Consider the following 21,050-nt stretch of genomic DNA (forward strand, 5'->3'; position numbering starts at 1 on the left):
ATGTAATAATAAAATTCAAAGAGTCATAATAATACAAATATTTGTTACAGAGTTCTACAGCTGCGCTAAAGCCTTTTGGATCAAGTCTTCCGCCTATATATGGCTTGGCTATAGGTGAGTGTACCATGCTATTGTTTTACCTGAAGGCTAGAATATTCCATTTTGACTGTACATAAATTACAATTCTTCTGTAAAATTGTATAATTTATTAATGTTATACGTGTATATACTGTAAATATATGCTGTATATAAGTATACTGTATATATAGGTATGCTATATATCCTGCATGTATAGGTCCTATATACTGTACATATACTCTATATATATTGAATATATATAATATGTTTAGGACTTTGACTTTTCAGAGGAGCTTTAGTCTTGATATATATATATATATATATATATATATATATATATATTACATACAGTATATATACTGTATATATAAATACAATGTATGTATACATACATATATAGATCAAATTCGTCTAAAAAGTCAAAGTTTTTATGACTTTGTTTCTTCTGAAACCTGTTTCACTGTGTCGCTCGTCAGGTGTCTTTAACCGAAAATTTTTAAAAACTTCAAACAAAGACACAGCGACACTGTGAAATAGATATCTAGTGAAGAAAAATTTGACATTCCATGTAAGTTTTAGTTTAAACAATTACCCCACTTATTACTATTAGCATGGAGTTCGTCTGCAGCCTCTAATTTTACTTCACTTATTTATGTTTAGTTGTAAATTTACTTTAGATGAGTTTAGAATATAACACAGGATAATAAACTATTTATAAGTACTTACATATACTGTATATGTACTTACATATATATGTTTTAAACCGTTTTCAAAATCCATTGCATCCAATAATAATAAATTGCCTAACAACTGACCAAAGGCTATCCTAACAACTGACCAAAGGCTATCCTAACAACTAACCAAAGGCTATCCTAACAACTGACCAAAGGCTATCCTAACAACTGACCAAAGGCTATCCATCTATGGTTCATCTGCGATTTCATTTCAAACTTACTGGGTTGTCTTTAGGTATCGGAGTGTTAGTCACCTTACTCCTGATCGTCTTGCTCCTGTGGAAGTGCTGTTGCACACACAAAACTGCGAGGAACAACAATGCTAACATGAAGGAGTTGGATACGTTTGGCAAGGGTAATAATGCCAAAGGAGGAATGCCAGATGTGGACACATGAACTCAAAAAAGTTTGCCCACATCATTGTGTTTTAGGACAACATTGTAGTTACGACATGTTTTTGTCAAAAAATGTAATTTCAATAACTACTTTAAATGATAATTTCAACACTAAAATAGAGTTGTGCTTTGCACAAATTGTTATATATTTATATGTAATTTAATACAAAAAAATATATTTTTATAGCAATACAATCAGAATACTGCTTTTAAACTCAACAAAAGCTACTTATGATTGGCTACTTCAACACAGATGAGAGATCTACCCAGACTTATGAATTAATATCGGTTTTTATTCCCGTCTTGAAATATTTAAAAACTTACTAAACCGAGCGGAATTAAAATTAAAGAAATGAACGGGGATGATAAGTGCTATACAACTAATTTCTATTTTTTAGGGTTTAGTAAAATGTTTTACGATTAGTCTTTGAAGAGACATACTATATGTATAGGTATTGGAAACCTAGTTTGACCTCTTAATCGATAATGGCAACAATGAAAGACTGACCCTAGGACACAGAGCTGAACAATGACAATTGTTTACCATTTAGCCAAAAAGTAACTTACACAAACAAAATGAACAAATGATAATATTACCTTCAGCAATAAAGAGTGTAAGAGTTGTCCTACATTTATTCAAAATGATGTAAATCTATGCGCAATGGCAGCGCCAGCAATCAGGTCTCAGTTGTCCAAATAGTGCTGCGGTGCACAACTCCTTCATGACACAGGAAAGCTTATAAAATGAAGTCTTATTCTATGAACATACTTTTCTATCGTATGGACGTCTATGATGAATATGTAAGCAAGTTATATTGTCAAATACAAAATATTATTCCATCTTATAAAGTAAATTATGTATTTATAGCATGAATTATTATACCAAGCCTATCTTCCTTGTAGATTAGTCACTTCTATCAGAAATGACCAGATAACATTAGTGATGGCCGACTGCAAAGAAGTATGAAGATATAAATGTACACAGTGAGTAAAGTGTTAAATGTCTTCTGCTGTAGTGTCTTCTGCTGTAGTGTCTTCTGCTGTAGTGTCTTTTAATGTAGTGTCTTCTGCTGTAGTGTCTTCTGCTGTAGTGTCTTCTGCTGTAGTGTCTTCTGCTGTAGTGTCTTTTAATGTAGTGTCTGTTAATGTAGTGTCTTTTAATGTAGTGTCTTTTATTGTGGTGTTTTTTAATGTAGTGTCTTTTATTGTAGCGTCTTTTATTGTAGCGTCTTTTATTGTAGTGTCTTTTATTGTAGTGTCTTCTATTGTAGTGTCTTCCATCGTCTTCTACCCAATAGGAATACCCAAAAGGAATAAACAATAGGAATACCCAATATATAATGGGTATGATGTTATAGCAAATAGGAGAAATACAGAGAGAATGATGACGGAGTATCTTGTAACATCTAGTTCATATTTCTTATGAATGTAATAGCAGATCAGGTTGTAACAGCATCTCAGAGCATCCCACTGTTCACTGTAATGTCACTCATACATGGTAAAGTATGTGACGCTCTTGGTAACAAACACTTGTCTGTTAAACAGCAGTTTCTGACCTGAGAATTATAGCAGATGATTGCAGAGAAATGAACGCCAGTGTTGGCAGTCATCCATGTAACACAAAGGGTGCCTACACTTACAGACATCGTGAGACTCTTTTTTAATGATCAAGTCTAAATGGTCGCCAGGGTGGCAACGCAACTTACCATTTTGAATTACAAAGCCCAAATAATTGATAATACATATTATATCGGGTATACAATGTTCTGTTGACACCCCACAAAACAGTTGCAAACATTTCCAGTCATTATCTTCCTCTGATGATCTGCACTAAATGGATGTGATAGGTTTCTTGTTCCCAACATAATTCAGTCTTACCCTCACTTATTAACGCTTCAAATGGTAGAAATGAAGCTTATCGGTGAAGACAAAGTTGTGACAGTGCACTCTGTATCTTATGCTATCTTATGCTTATCTTTAACTCTATGTGCAATGCCATAGTGTCCGAATACATGTGTATTAGTTGATATGTAGACTGACTTCAAATGTGATTCAAGAGGAGGGGGTCAATCCCACCGCATTAATCAGAGATAAAGTGAGACAGGTAGCGATATACAATATATTATATTACAAGCTTCTACTAGCAATTGCAGTAAAACTGAAGCTGATTGACTTCTTTATCACAAAAGATAAAAATCTATTTTGAATAAAACAAATAAATTTAGCAGTACTAAGACCATGTATTTATAGAGGAAGACAAAGCAAGCTTGCTAAGACAGATTGGAACTTTCTGTATCTTTCAAAATTTGTTTTTACGAATAAAGACAAGTGCTAAGAACAGACTTTCCAACGATAACATTGTTTCCGGCCCCAAGAAATCTCTAAGTCCATGAGAGTTAAGAGTGTACTAGAAACTGCCTCTATAAAAAATTATAATGCTTGACAATTAGCGGGCATGGAAGCTATGCAAGCAAGATCTAATGAGCAAGGCGAATAGAGCATATAATTAAATATGACTGCATAATATCACAAATCGATCATGTAAATAGTAAAACTTTTAAAAAAATTAAACAAAATATAAATAAATATCTGTATCAGATCTTGCAGAACATCAGCATTGGTCCATGATTCTTATAATACTAGAATGTTCAACTGTCACAGTTGGCTAGACAAAATAGTAAATTTTTATAAGGAAATGAAAAATCCATATGAGATTTTGATTGCTCACTAGTTCTGGCTACTGAGAGATAAATATTGTTTCCTTAGCCTCAGAAAGCGATTCATAAAATATTATCAACTAATGCTAATGGCCGGCCTGGCATGTTAAACAGCAGTAAGTTATAACATGGCAATTAAATGTTCTCTCCCTATTACTATGCAAACTAAAAAGACAGGTTTACACTCTAATAGACCCAAAAGACTTTGGACTAGAGTCGAACTATGTAGTAAAAAATTTATAGCTTAAGATCCGTAATAGCAATACTAAGCGCATTTAACCTTGCTTTTCAAATAACATAAGTAAATATATATTAATTGCGGTTAAACTACTTAACGCTGAGGGAGTAGAAAGCACTCAACGAGTTCTCAGTCTAAGCTTCACTTAGCTCCTTGATCAGCTGGTCCAGCTCATCAAACTCCAGAGCTGTCGACTTCCTTCCTGGAATGGGCGTCGTGTCCTTCAAATCGTTGTTGTGAAACCTGAGTACGGGATATTTATCTAAGAGAGGGTCGCTATTTGATCGTCCCTTACACCGCACACTTATTTCGCTTTCCTGTGCTAATAAATCTGGTCTTACTAACAGAGTCGCTGCATCAGCAGAAGTCTAAAAACAAGAAATAACTATCATCCAATATGTCATATAAAACACTAAAATTACTTGAAAGAATCGCTATTTAGTACTTGCTATGAATTTCTGTGTGGTTATTTTGTGCTATAAATTGTGATTTACACTTTAGTTTGCCCTTTATTCAGCTAGTCTAACGCCGCTTCTTTGGACTTTTTATTGTCCAGACTACACCTGGAGTTCAGACGATTGTCCAGACTACACCTGGAGTCCAGACGATTGTCCAGACTACACCTGGTGTCCAGACGATTGTCCAGACTACACCTGGGGTCCAGATGATTGTCCAGACTACACCTGGGGTCTAGATGATTGTCCAGACTACACCTGGGGTCCAGACAATTGTCCAGACTACACCTGGGGTCTAGACGATTGTCCAGACTACACCTGGGGTCCAGATGATTGTCCAGACTACACCTGGGGTCCAGATGATTGTCCAGACTACACCTGGGGTCCAGATGATCGTCCAGACTACTCCTGGGGTTGAGACGATCGTCTGATGTGACCATATCTGCCTGAAGAATGACGACATTGACCGATAGACAACTCTTGCGATAATTCGTGAGCAATACATGAGCTTGAGTGAGTGTTGTACTGTAGATTTCATTTGTGATTACTACAGCTATTAATATTATATTATACCCTATTGTAGGTATAACCATATATTACTCTCTCATGTATACTATATACACATGTTGTACCATACTATACGTGTACTATTTTAGCTGAATTATCAGTAAAAGCTCTAAAAAAATTTGTAACATTGCCTAACATAACAAAGAGCTACCTACACTGTCCAACACAGCAAAACTTTACCTACGATGACTTCTAATGTCAAAACTACCCATAATGCCTTATGATGTCAAAACTTTACCCACAATGCCTTCTGGCGTTAAAACTTTACCTACGAAGCCTTCTCATGTCAATATTTCATCTCTAAGTCTCTGGGAAGATTTGAATAAAATTGCTGGAAAAGATCGCAACAAAATTATATTGGCTAACTAGAATTTGCTGAATTTGGGAGTATAGCTTTAACCAGTAGACTATGAAATATAGATTACAAGATTATAGACAATATATTACAGATTGTGGACAACAATTTATGAACTGCACGCTAAACTATAAACAGGGTTGGCAAAATAACATCGACAATGATCAACTGAAAAAATATCTGACTATTTAAAAATCTACAGTTAGCAAAACTGACCAATTGTCAGAGGAATATCCTCTCATAATCATTGCATTTTTATAACAAAGCTTCTTTTGTCAATTTTAGAATTGTAAAAGGGACTAAAAGATTTAATGGATTGATCAGGATGCATCATATGACCCATCAAATGATCCACAATATAATCCACCAGATGACCGACCATACGACCCACCATAAGATCCACTATATGACCCACAATAGGATCTACTATAAGATCTACCGAATGACCCATCATAAAATCCACCATATGGCCCACCATAATATCCACTATATGACCCACCATAAGATCCACCATAAAATCCACCACATGACCCACCATAAGATTCACCATATGACCCACCATAAGATTCACCATATGACCCACCATAAGATTCACCATATGACCCACCATAAGATTCACCATATGACCCACCATAAGATTCACCATATGACCCACCATAAGATTCACCATATGACCCACCATAAGATGTAACATAAGGTTCACCATTCGATCCACCACACAGCAATGGCTGCTAAAGGACCATGAACTGTAAATGCTAGACTATAGGGAGGTACCAAATGATTGATAGAGGTAAGCTAAACACACCCATTCTTACAGATAAATAATATGATAGTTGTTAAAAAGGTCTGAAATGAAGGACTGGTGGGTCAATAAGATCAGCTGAACATATCGACCAACCTATCTATCTAAATTATATGTGAGACCTTATCTACCTATCTATCTGAATTATACGTGAGACTTATCTACCTATCTATCTGAATTATACGTGAGACTTATCTACCTATCTGAATTATACGTGAGACTTATCTACCTATCTATCTGAATTATACGTGAGACTTATCTACCTATCTATCGAAACTATACGTGAGACTTATCTACCTATCTATCGAAACTATACGTGAGACTCATCTACCTATCTATCTAAATTATACGTGAGACTTATCTGCCTATCTATCTACATTATACGCGTGACATATCTACTTATCTAAATTATACGTGAGACTTATCCACCTATCTATCTGAATTATACGTGAGACTTATCTACCTATCTATCTAAATTATATGCGAGACTTACCTACCTATCTAAGTTACATGTATATGCAAGACTTATCTACCTATCTAAGTTATATGCAAGAATTATCTACCTATTTATCTGAATTATACGCGAGACTCGAACCATTCTGGTATAATACCAAAAAGAAACAGCTCGACCCAACACACCTCACATTCTTCTTCCATCTGATTTTGCTGAAAGCTTGACATTGTTATCAACTGACCAGTCTCCACACTCCTCCGCTTCTCATTTTCATGGTCAGCAGGCTATAATAATCAATATAAAACCGCATACAAGTTACAGAGCAAAAAGTAACGGCAGCTCACCTCAAGTTAGAAAGAATTGGGAAGGGATCCGAAGCAATCCTCTTTTACCTTTAGAGTTTTTGAGATTATGCTTCACAGAGTATTAAGGATTAGCAAGGTCAACTGTAAACTTAGTTTAAATCTGTAAAACTAAAACTTTACAATAGGGTCTATTAAAACAGTAAACTTAACACCTACATGTACATGTAGGTGTTTACTAAATCAGAATGCTTCAAACCCTATCAATCATGTGATATGACAAAAATTAACTTTTAAATCATGTGATATATGACAAGAATTTAATTAAACGAAAGCAAACAGCTTTCATTTAATTAAATTAAATTCAGCTTTCATACTTGGCACAGTTTCTTACCTTGTGATGTTCAAACCACGAAAACACATTTAAAATTGATGATCATCGAGACCCTTTTTGAAATATGCTAAGTTTATTATGCAAATAGAAAACCACAATCATAACTAATAGAGACTTTGACAGGCAGAAAAAATGAACTGGTTTGACAATGGCTTTGGATTACTGAGTTGGTGATTTAGCGATTATCCGATAATACATTGCAACACGGAATGTGACTTTTGGTACAGATGTGCTGTTGCGGGACTTTGTGGCATGATGATTTCTGGAGCAGGACTTTTTGGTGCAGGTTGAAAGTTCAAAATTTATCCCTCTTTTGTTGTGAGTCATGATTAAATTCCGAGTAAAAGTGGAAGAGAAAAATTTGTACACAGCGGTTGTATTTACGTATTTGACAGATGTAGTTCATGAGATCCTTCAATGATGTGAACATAAAAATTCTTGTTGAGAAGAATCCACGCAAGCAGCTCACGCAGTTTTACTGTGCATAGAAAAATAAATAGAGTTAGAGAAATAGAACATTGTGTCTGATTACGGTATATGGCAACCTTTACAATACCTACGGGATTTAGCACACTAATTTGATTTCTAATCAATTGATAAATTTCAGCTCATTTTTATGAATTTTGAAGACAAAGGTATTATGTGTGAAGTTTCATAAAAGAAAGTTTTTTAATTTTCTTGTTATTATAATGGTGTTATTTATTTACTGCACCTAAGCATAGATCATTCCTTTGGTGTAATAATAGCAGTGCTAAAAAGTCTCCCGCCAAAAAGTCTTACGCCAAAATCTCTAAGCCAAAATGTCGCAGACTGAACACAACATGTATCTAAATAAAATGGGAATTTGATAAAAAAGAGTTTTTAAACGTATATCTACAGCTATTCATGCTTGTTAGTCAAACCAAAACTGCAAAGAAAATACTTGCAGTGAAAGGAAAGCAATGCCACACTAACCATAGAAGAAGCCTTAAAAAGCTAACAATAAAACAGGACAAACCAGGTCAATAGGTTGACTGTTGGCAGCATTGGCAGCAGAGCCCTCTGAGCTTACCATCTCATCTCCGCTAGAGCTACAACACCAACAGGCAGTCATGAATATATTATTGAATATATGCAATGAATAGGCCACAATGTGTTTAATAATGTACTCATTGCATTCATACGGCAAGCTGTACAAAAGGCATTATTAGAATCACTATATGTCTACTAGTTATACAACTGACAAAGAACTGCGGACAACTCTAAAAGCTACGATAGCTTCTTAGCCTAAATATGAGAAGGAAAACTAGAATCAATCATGTTTTTCATCGTAATAACAGCTTTTATGACATGAATTGGTCTTAGGCAAAACTAACCTCCAAATATTATAAATGTTACTTACATTTATAATATTTGGAGGCTTATAATGTATGCCATCAGCTGCAAAAAGGTCGACATTCTGTCATAGGCTGTGCCTACGAATCTACGCACCAATAACAATACAGTATACCCCCTTCAGCTTAAATAATTCATTCCTGACGATCGACACCTGACGATCGACACCTGACGATCGACACTTGACGATCGACACCTGACGGTCGACACCTGACGATCGACACACGACGATCGACACACGATGATCGACACACGACGATCTCTCATGAAAAAAAACTAGATTAACAGAGTACTAGCATGTATATATATAATTATAGATATAGAATTATAGATATCCCTATAAATCGCTTTATTTCCAATTACGGCCTGAGAGAAAATAATATTTTCAAAGCTAGCTACTTGGTGTTCAAATTGAATTTGAGAATTTGCATCGACTTGACGGATTTGACAAACTGCACAAAATTTCTTACATGATGCAAAGCAAAATTTTACATGAATTCTTTACATTAGTGGAATTTATGTAAAAGGAAGTTTACGTGAAAGGAGCGTCTACCTCACGCCCAAAAATACTAAATCTGGTTGGTTATACAAATGCTGGACGACAGGGTGGTGAGGCATTAGAACTGCACTGCATCATTATAGTGCAGTACGCAGCTATTTTGCCGTGTATTGCAACTATCTAATATGCAGTAGATATTTACTGCTACTGAGACTGAACTCTTGCAAATTGCCTACTGCCGATCTACTACTACTACTGCCCATCTACTACTACTGCCGATCTACTACGCATTTACTTCCATTTGATACTACCACTGCTGATCTACTACTATTACTACTGCCAATCTACTACTACTACTACTGCCGATCTACTACTACTACTACTACTGCTGCTGATCTACTACTACTGCCGATCTACTACTACTACTGCCCATCTACTATGCATTTACTTCCATTTGAAGTATTACCTGAAAGCAAGTGATTCATGCGTACTGCAAACGCACATTCTTCAAAATTTGAAACTACATGTGTACTGTAACTGCGCATTAGTGTGAATTTGATACTGTGGATCAACTGACACTGCTGACTTTCCACATATCTGTACCACAACAATTAATGTATTATTGCCAAAACAAGTAATGAAGGAGCCCAAGCATCTGCGATCAGAACATACTGTAGATGGGAGTAGAGATGGCTGTAAATATATCCGTGACTCCATGAAGTGAAGAAGAATAGGAAACCACTGGCGAGAACCACCACCAGGCACATCCAGACATTGTAAAGCATTATTGCTAGCATGAGCAAATAGCTGGCAGCCACGTCGAGCAGAGTGCCTAAGCTAGCTAGAGCGTGGCACATTATCCTCATACCTCTGAAAGAAATGTGAAGGTGAGATGAAGCTGATAAGAACTCCAGAGATATCTATCTTCATTTATCTTTCTCAGGGATGTTTTTGTGACACCAAAGCTATTGCCGATATACCATTATTGAACAGGGTAAGACCTTGATAGACGGTTACAAAGTACCAGAAGAATTGCAGTTTAATAAATATTCTTTCATTACTGATTGGAGTATTTGCATTGATTTACAATCTGCTAGGACATTGTAGGACTTATTTAGCTATCTCCGTGTTAGTTGAGCCAAATTCTGGTGTGACGAAGAATGAATATTAGTTTCAATAGAAGATGTATTTCAGTGCGGAGAGACATTTTTAATATGATACAGACCAGGTGTAACTTCAAAAAGGGTACAACTATCTTATTCCAGTAAAACAGTGGCTAATGTAAAGCGTGTGAGACTCCATTGACACCAACAAACTGTATGAATAAGATGGAGGTCGGTAAACCTGGCTCTAGAATCATGAGTGGCTGTTTCTTCCTTACGATTTTGGTTTCTTGGAACTTTGAAAAATAGATAAAAAGTATTTTATTAACACTAAATTTTATTCTACTATGTTAGTTTAAATTATAAATTTGTATTTAAAGAGGATGGTGAACTTTTGAAATAAAACGTCTTTTAATTTTTTTTATTGCCATAAATATGTGCCAATTTGATGTGTGACACTTGAATGCCTGGCCTTCCTCACCTATCTGGACACCGGCATTTATCCAGCAAACTACCAACATGATTTACTGACCTTCTGATCCCCACCTGAAAGGTAAACGCTAGATGTATCTACCAACCAAAAAATTTCTAAAAATAACTGACTGCATATACCTGTACATACATGTACAATGGAATACAGAATCTGAACACACATGTTTTGCTTTGAATTGTTCATGTAATGCCAATGGATATTTTGCCATATTTGGATATGTTTGGATTTTATCTTATAAATAAAAGGAGAACAGGTGACTGTGGTAAGTTTGGTGGGTAGTTCGGTGGGGTAAGTTTGAATTTTGATTTCTTAAATACAAGAAATAAAATAGACACCGGGCGTTTTGTATGAAATCAAGCATCAACTAAATGTAAAGCTTTTTGGTTACAAGCAGAAATAAAACTCAAATGTAAATAAATGTATATTATGTACATGTATATAAATGTATATAAACATCAGTCTTTATACATGTCATACTTGTAGTATGTACATATATACACACATATATACACACATATACATCATGTCAAAATGGGTTGCGGCTCCGGGTGGTTTCTTTTTATTGACCCCAAATGGCTAAATGATGATTTGAATTTAACCTTTTATAAAAAATGCTCAAAACACATTACTTTACTTAAACAGATCAAACACAAAATTTTATCAAAAAATGGTCAGAAACATTTGCATCGACTCCAGTATTTAATTTCGCGGAGGAAACAAAAAACAACTGCAATTTCCTTTCTGGTTGACACATTATATATATGACGCATTGGATGTTACTTCAAAACAACTTAGGTGCATTAATGAGGAATTTCCAGATCAACTGCCAAATGAGTGAATGAATTTAGAGAAGATTTGTAAATGTCAGTGAGATTGCGGTAGGTATATTTAAAACATACAGAGGCGGTCAAAAAAGGTAATCCTTTAACCTTTCTGTTGGTTGATGATAACAAAACAAATTGGCGGCGATACATAATTAATATAAACTATGTAATCGTCCAATTATCATGACTAGCAGTGACAGTAATAATAACATTAATACTCACCTCATCATAAGGTGATACTAAATCTCTTTTAACATAAAAATATAAAAAGTTTAATTCGGTCGATGTAAAAGAGGTACACATTCTTTATTATTTTGAATTTCAAATGCTTTAGAGCCAGATTAACGCATTGAGCATGTATGAAGTTAGAGAGAGTCCCTATTATATGATGTTACTAGTTCATTACGGTACAGTAAACTCATCTAGCAACTTTAGAGCCAGATTAACGCATTGAGCATGTATGAAGTTAGAGAGAGTCCCTATTATATGATGTTACTAGTTCATTACGGTACAGTAAACTCATCTAGCAACTTTAGAGCCAGATTAACGCATTGAGCATGTATGAAGTTAGAGAGAGTCCCTATTATATGATGTTACTAGTTCATTACGGTACAGTAAACTCATCTAGCAACTTTCTACAAAACTTAACTAAATCGACCAAAGTATAAAGACACTTGTAATCAAGGTTGATAGAAAGAATTAACTAGTGGTTTAATTGTACATACACGGAGTACTTCAGCTTCCTTTCTCGCATTGCTTTTTCATTGTTGAACACAAATAAGAACGTGGAAACAAGGTATTTGACAAGACAGACTCCCACAACTGCAGCACACAAGATAGCCAGACCTACAAATAGTGCTACCATTTTCAGCTTTGTAACTTACGAACACTATTTTTTAATTTAACCTACTACTTTTTAAAGCTACTTAAAACTCCGATGATACCTGACTTTAGGTGCAGAACCCCAGGAATATTTGAGTGGCCAAGGTAGGCTATTCGCGTTGTTAATGCTTTCAATTAGAATAAGATGATCAGCGTGTCTAGTCAGGCAATGCGTGATTCACATGTTCATGAGATAAAAGTTAAATAAATTTGATGAATTTGTCAAAAATAAATATAAAATAGTATCAAAAAACACCACAAAAAAGACCAACAACTTTGACCGCTGCATGACTTACTAATTACAATTTATGCCAAAACTGCTCATTCTTTGAGAAAAACCAAAAAATATGAAAGCAGTGCTGTAGATAGATGATTGTGCCACCTAAGTCCAGTTGACAATCTTACCACAGAATTACTTTCTCCTAACATGATGCCATGTTGATGTTGGTCATGCTATGTTGGTATTGGTTCACAACATACTTTAGTAGCTTCTCTAAGAAAAACTATAGAAGTCATATATTTGCAAATTACATTTGGTGGTCAGAAATATTAAACAACTATTTTTCGACTGTCCGATAAAAACGCAACCAAATTTTTTTCTATGACAACAAAGTGAAACTAACGAAATGACAAAACGTGTTTACCTCAAAATATTACAGAAAATAATTATTTCATATGGCTATAAACGGACTGTTAAAATTCAGCAGTATTTATAAATAATTTATAATGTCAATGCAACAGTTAAAATAACATTGGCAAAAACTGATATAAAAATAAGTTTATCAAAAATCTAAGACAGTTCTAGGACACTCCAACGCATTAAAAAGGCAATAATTGTAATGAAATAGTTAAAGAACAATCACTCACCTGTCCATGAACTGGAAGAGAAGTTCTGCAGCCAGAGATGCGGTACATCAAAGCCTGTGTTGAACCACTGCACCATCATCTTCACAACAAATCGAGGTATTTGTAACGCTAAAACAATTTAAACAAAACTACAGCACATATTTGTATATTATTAAAATTTGGGACTTGGCACTATTAAACAAACTTTGATCTTCAGCGTCGCTAAAAGCAACTGAGCCGATACTTCATAAAGCACATATCTAAACCCAAACTTGTAATAAATAGCCACACTAGCCAGCACTGGACACAGAGACTTAATACAGTTCTAGTTAGTTTTTGTGATTTTTATTAGTGATGAGCTGAGACGATGTTAGCAAAAGATGATTGTCTATGAAGTGATATAAAATATATAAAAGATCTCCCTCCCTATAGTCATCCAATATTAGTGATGAGCTGAGACGATGTTAGCAAAAGAGTATTGCCTATCAAGTGATATAAAATATATAACAGATCTTCCTCCCTATAGTCATCCAATATTAGTGATGAGCTGAGACGATGTTAGCAAAAGAGTATTGTCTATAAAGTGATATAAAATATATAAAAGATCTCCCTCTCTATAGTCATCCATTACTAGTGATGAGCTGAGACGATGTTAGCAAAAGAGTATTGTCTATGAAGTGATATAAAATATATAAAAGATCTCCCTCCCTATAGTCATCCATTATCAGTAATGAGCTGAGACGATGTTAGCAAAAGATTATTGTCTATAAAGTGATATAAAATATATAAAAGATCTCCCTCCCTATAGTCATCCATTACTAGTGATGAGCTGGATAGTGCAAAATAATTGGTAAACTTGCTAAAAACGTTCATGAGAAACATCATAAGAAACAGTTTACAAAATATTAATTTTGATTTACTAAAAGTATATCTGCTAAAGTTATCTCGACCATTCTTGGTCCAAACTCATCCTGATGTGAACAGAAAAATTGGGCTGATAACTCTAATAAAATTGTTCAGACATAAGCCACAAAAAATCTGTTTGCAAATTGATAGGTTTAAACACAGCTTGACAGCATTAGAATATTTGGCATGCCGCTATACCATACGCGATGTAAGAACTTGTACCAGCATGCCTTCCTTGTTCTTCCTTCATTAGAATCCACCTTCAACTGCTAAAATGTAGCTTGCAGGTGTGTCACATTCCTAATGATAAACAGCGACATGCTCTCACTACTGGAGAGCAGGTCTTGTCAGAAGTCAGTATTTTGTTATTATCAACTTTTAGCTAGTACTTTATTTTAGTCATATTTTTATTGCCTATAGTTAATATACCACGTACAACGTTTGCAGATACTGCGAGTACGAAGACCAATTTTTGCAGCAACCAAAACTCTAAACATGCCTGAGAACATACCAGCTGACATAAACATTGTGATGCCCTCAATCTCAGCATAGCAATTAAAAATTCACATGACCTCAAGGAATTGAATTGTACCATTACATAATCAACATCTATGAAAAGTAAACAACAAGATTTAATAGATTCAAAACGAGCACAAAGAACCTATTGTCAAGCTTACATAATTACTTTACATATTTCATTTGTACAAGTGAGCTTCATCAAAAACATGGTATATGAATAGTTCTGTACATGAATATATCTAGTATTTAAATGTGCCTCAGAGAAAAACCCCTATACCGTAAAATCTCTAATTAAATGCCTCCTCAATTTGAATGCCGCTATGAGAAAAAAGTTGAAAAATAGACCGCCACCCTCTATTTGACCACCACCTTCGTTTGACCGCCACTTTGATCTTTATAAACCCATAATATCAAGTGATCAGTAGAATAGCACCCACAAAATTGTATTAATAGTGAATCGTTTACATCAATAACAATCAATTCTCTCGTTGTCAAACTCCAAAGCTTTTCGCTTTGTTTCGTTATAACCTTGATAGCAACACCATAGAAATAATTGCTGTCTCAGGCTAATAGCAGTTCCTAGTTTAATGCGGTCTTGATACTTCAAAGTATATGTATATAAAAACAGCTTATACTTACGATGGTAGATGAATGACTAGTTTTAAGCCAAAGGTAACGTTTAGCAAGCAAAACATTTACGCTTCGGAATTGTGCTAAATGCAACGTGTAAAAGTTTTGCTTTGTCACAAAATTGTTTGGACGCTAATACCGACTAGTTTAGCAGGGCAGAAGAAGAGTTGAAGTCAGAAGACATTGTGGAAGGTATTGGACAAGCAGAAAATGTTCGTATTATCGAAAGCAACAATCAGAACTCAGCTATCCAAGTAAATGATGCCAATATTTTGTTTAAAAACGTTAATTTTTGTTTCTGCATGTAACATAAGTATGGTTGATTTATATCACTTGTTCATGAATATATATTTGCAGCATTTGATAGATTATCATTATATAACTTAGAAATTTTCAGATATATAGCATTTTCTTTGACAGCATCATCACGGTTATTTGATCTTATAATTGATCCACATATCATGACTTATTTGGACACCATGTCGATTTTTGTACAAAAAGTCTCGCAGCTTGCAAACTCTCGAAAAAATTCTTCCGGATTGAAACTGACTAAACAACTTTCTATCAGATCCAACTGAGGAGAGCGAGAAAACTTTTCAAAACCAAAATTATTTTAGTATCGCTACCGAAATAATGTTAATTTGTTTCTAACATCCTAATGATGTTAGAACTCTATCATAATGATCATCTTTGATCTAATACACCCTCAAGGTTAAAAATAACAGTTAACTAGATTATAAAGACAAAAACACCTTAGGAGCACTTTAAAAAACTATTATCCAAATTATTTAACTACACCCAATTGATTGAACGCCTGCAGTAATGCTACATAGCCTTTTTCCATGCTACCACCTCCCAGACCCATCTCTCTCATTCTATCAAATTAATTAATTTCAACTCTACGTGTGCCACCCATACAATTCACTGAGCACATCCTAACAATTAACAACAATAAATTTACAAACAATTATAATTTGAAAGTTTTTTAAATAAATAATTCTTTAAATTTATGAGCGAATAAATTAAACAAATTTTTTGTCAAATCTTATAATTACATCAATCAAGTCAGAGATGATAATATAAAACATATTTCATTTCCTTTTATTATTTTCTTTCTTCAATTATTTTGATTGAGTTCTTGCAGGTGTGCAACAAGGATGGATTGAAAAATTAGCTGCTTTTGATCTACACCAATAATTTATCCTCTGAAAAAACAGCTTCAGAAATTATTGATTAACATATGATATTTGCTATAAGCACAACATTTGAGAGATATGAGTGCTATCCACCAAGCTGAAAATACTAAACTAGAAACTAAGGCTATAGCAGTGCAAACTTTTACACGTTATACTGTTAAGGTTTTTAGTTGGCCAAACAAACACAAAGGAGATAAGAGAACTTCTTGAATAACAGATAGTTATGAAATATCAATTTCTGTTTCTATTCTGGGTATTGTGTTAAGTAATAGGCATAATCACCAATTTGACAAGCATGGCGAAAACATTGCTTTATAAGAGCCTAGATCAGTTCCAATGACTATACAAACATTAAAAAATTTAAATACCAATTCAAAACATAACTTTAAAAACTCTCCCATGTCCGTCATTGCTCAAGACAGCCAGATTTAGAATCTGTACTATATAAATGATAGAAGAAACGTAATCAAAATTAAAATAGTGGACTATGTTTGATTGGCCTTTCAAAAGCAAATTGTTCTACCAAATTGCAATTTAAAAATGTTTTTCTTATTAAATAAAATGTAGAGAGAACCCTCGATTAAAACTTCTTGTTAAAATGAAGACGAGTGGTGTTATCGCAGATCTACTAAACTGCTTTCAACGCATTTGCGTCAAAAACACCCACAATTAATGTTGCTCACTCCAGCTATATAAAACAAAAATGAAGTAGCAAAAAACCTATAGAAATGCAGCAGATATGTAATACTAACACAACACCAAAAATGTTTTGCGCACCAAATAAATAAGATAATTAAATCATTAATAGGGATATATACTTTTTACGCTACAACTCCACCCTCATGTTTTGTTTAAAAATTGCCAGTTTACATGTTCCACATAAAAAATGTTGTCGTGTATGCTTCATATTTTACGTTCGAAACAAACTGTATCTACAACAAGTTAGCGAAAATTATGGCTTACCCGACAAAAAAGCCGAAGCGGAACAGCTACAAGTAGTCGAGCGTCCTTAGGAATACCTTTTGTAGTTACCTGGTAAGTTACAATATTGAACGCTTCAATTTCAAAAGCTTGAATTACGCTTACTGGTGTTTGTCCAGTTGAAGAACGGAGACAAACTTCAACAGAGACAACTTCAAGTTCAGCCCCCATCTGAACTTGAAGTTGTTTGCTATTTTTACCAACCCACTAAATGCCGTTGCAGATAAATCCTAGAATGACATTCAGAAGAAACCGAGCAGGCAATTTGCTTTAACGAAAATTACGCTTTTGGTCACACCTAAAATACATATTATCAATGATATACAGCCCCCCGTCTATAATATCAATGATATGGGGAAGGGCTGTATATCATTGATATTATAGACATTATAAGATATTAGAAAATAACTATTATAAATTAAATAGTTTTACACTATCGTCTCCGACTTGCTTTATGTAACTAAGACAAAATATTTGTGTTATTCATCTACTTACAAATTTAAAGAATTGCTTATTTAACAAACTATTGAGTTATAAATCTTGTTAGTTTATTGATGTTAATTGTTTGGTTGTGCTGAATGAATTGTATGAATGGTGAACGCAGAGTTGAAAGTAATTAATTTGATGGAATGCGAGAGAGGGGGGAGGCGTGGGAACAGGAGAAAACTGTGTAGTAAAAGGGATAAGACGTGTTAAATAACGTGCAGGTACATACCTTGATACGGCACTGTAGAATGATCCCATCTGTGAGTTGCCGTATAGCTTATATGTCATAGCACCGAGAAGCTAATAAAGATGTGAATCCTATACTGTTAATCCGATAGCTTTAATACCATGACGAAAGCATCACTTACCTTGACTTCTAGTTCTAGCGTCTCACCATTGCCTTAGACATCGTTAGGCTACATAAGACCTCAAAACACGATTACACGCATGCCCCCTCTCCTAGAAAAAGGCTACCTCAGAAGATCCTAATTTCATATATTATCATTTCCAATCAAGTTACAAACTTCTAAAATTAAAACTACAACTTTCCTTTTATCCCAAATACTTTATCATCTCCTTCGCTTCCCAAGGACTCTTCCTCTGCAGCTAGGTCAAGGGTCTTGGACTCCTCTCGACCAATGCAGGCATCTGTCGTACTGACAGGCTTGCTGCTTTTATACAACCCTGGGATCTCAAGAGACTCCTCCAGGGAGCTTTTAGCAACGCCTACAGTTTCCATCCTGGCCTTCTCCGCACTCAAGCTTTCCTCTCTGGAATCGCCCTCCAGGCTTGGATTTTCCTCCTCTAACTCTCTAATCTGCTCCTCAAACCTGTGCTGTAACCTCTCTATCCTTAACCTAATATTTTTTCTTTTCTCCTCAAATTTTTTCTCATCCAAAAAGTTGCTGCTTTCTATTTCGTCTAAAAAACTCATTAGCTTTGTTCAATAAAGAGATTTTCTGGATTTTCCCACTGTTCTTTACTACACCGGCATAACTAGCACCAGATCGAGAAATTGATTCACTAGCTGACATTATGTCTAATTCTCTTCCAGCTTGATCCTTAAGACCAGACACCATCGGTTTGGGTGTTAATAAACACTTCCTTCAAGTTTATTTTAAAAGTACCAGATCCTGTGCCTAAACCCTGAAAAATGTCAGGAAACTCCCTTATATGGTCAAAATCATCTTTGCACATGCTATTAACGTCAAGCAATTTTAGCTGATGTAACTCATGTAATCAAAAGATTTTTCCTAGAACCTGTTAAAACATACACGGAAGTGTCGACTGACCTAAAAGTGGTTCTGATTTCAACTTTACAAATTCCTGCTACAGATAGAGAAGATTCATCTGCGCTATATAAACTACGTTCAGGTTTACTCAAATGCAGACCAAGTATTTTACTAGTCTCTTCTGTTACCGTAGAAAATTCTGCTCCTGTATCGAGTGTAAACTCAACATTTTTCCCATTTACTTTTAAAACTTGTTTAATGTCACTACTACATAGCCCATCTTTATTGCTCTTGGTATATCTCACTCTATGTGGACTTTTTCTAAATAACTTGCAGGTGCATACCTTGATACGGCACTGTAGAATGATCCGATCTGTGAGTTGCCTTATAGCTTTTATGTCATAGCACCGAGAAGCCAATAAAGCTGTGAATCCTATACTGTTAATCTGATAGCTTTAATACCATGGCGAAAGCATCACCTACCTTGACTTCTAGTACTAGCGTCTCACCGTTGCCTTAGACATCGTTAGGCTACATAAGACCTCAAAACACGATTACACACCAGTATAGCATAACAGCAGGTGTAGCAAGGTTGCGATTGTGTACTTTTATACATCTACTGGTGTTATTCTAAATTGGAACCTTAGATTGAAGTAAATTCTTGGTAAGAAATAAAATTGCATGTAACAAATATAAATAATACTGCATATAACACTTCTACTGTATATAAATAATGCAGTAAAAGTGCACTGCGACACTCATGACTGTTTATCCCTGTTTCGCTGCACACGACAGTGATGTTTGATAGGTCCTGACGTGATTTGTGATGATTGCTCATTCTATTGCTGTTGTTGTCCTAAGCTGTTTATTCCACTTGACTAGTTCCCAGGCTGCATTGAATTGCAGCTTGTGTCAGTAAATGGCACCAAGGGATAGCAAGCTAACAGGCTGAATATTAACAATAGTCAATCAATCACTCGTGAAGTCTGTATCAACTTCTCTTGGCACATTTCCTTACTTTGTATAGGCCTACTCTGTTCTTCTGTTGTCAATGTCAAAAACAATGTTGATTCTCTGACCAACTCTCTGATGGTGTAATAAAACCTTAGGTTGTTGCATTGGTTGTGCATTGAAGGTAGTATGTTTTGTATCAATGTACTACTTCATTCATTCATGATCTTTTTCCTTTGCAATTTTCATATCAGTACATAATTCACCAAACTGTTTGCTTTGATTGGCTGCATCTCATCTTTATTTTTTTAATTGTTGAATGAGATTTTAATTAACTTATCAGCTTGATCGCCTGTGGCAACACAGTTTGCCACAGGTTTCTCTTCCGTTTTCAATCTTTGGCTATTAATGCTTACAACTGCCTACAAAACATGTAAGTAACAGTGGAAAAATATTCTGAGCAAATAATCAAATGTTCTCAAATTTGACCAAAATAAATATGCAATCAAAATTGGAATATTTGTTCAATTTTAATGAAAAAATAGGCATATTCTCTGATAAAAATATTATACCAAAATTTGATTATTGTTCCAAACCGTGCCTAAAATTACCTGCTTAGTGCATGGAAAACAAATTC

General features: G+C 34.8%; 1 protein-coding gene across 1 annotated transcript; it reads right to left on the reverse strand.

The window, feature by feature from the left end:
- Nucleotides 1–3,375: 3,375 nt before the first annotated feature.
- On the reverse strand, nt 3,376–18,639 carry LOC137400711 (uncharacterized). Its single transcript, XM_068087045.1, has 9 exons — nt 18,625–18,639; nt 17,850–17,974; nt 17,727–17,752; nt 13,534–13,641; nt 12,510–12,630; nt 10,037–10,234; nt 8,489–8,561; nt 6,981–7,079; nt 3,376–4,530 (listed from the first exon to the last, which is right to left on the reverse strand). The coding sequence occupies exons 1-9, from the start codon at nt 18,637–18,639 to the stop codon at nt 4,297–4,299; spliced, it is 999 nt and encodes a 332-aa protein (XP_067943146.1). The 3' UTR covers nt 3,376–4,296.
- Between the last annotated feature and the right edge of the window lie 2,411 nt (nt 18,640–21,050).

The sequence above is a fragment of the Watersipora subatra genome, chromosome 7 (assembly GCF_963576615.1).
Source record: "Watersipora subatra chromosome 7, tzWatSuba1.1, whole genome shotgun sequence".
Classification (NCBI taxonomy): domain Eukaryota; kingdom Metazoa; phylum Bryozoa; class Gymnolaemata; order Cheilostomatida; family Watersiporidae; genus Watersipora; species Watersipora subatra.

What these genes read in the sequence shown, in the direction of transcription:
- LOC137400711 (XM_068087045.1), bottom strand. An exon ending in CTTCAACTGGACAAACACCA is followed by an intron (nt 17,753 to 17,849) that starts GTAAGCGTAATT and finishes GACTACTTGTAG; the next exon opens with CTGTTCCGCTTCGGCTTTTT. An exon ending in AGATGGAAGAAGAATGTGAG is followed by an intron (nt 4,531 to 6,980) that starts GTGTGTTGGGTC and finishes TCTTGTTTTTAG; the next exon opens with ACTTCTGCTGATGCAGCGAC.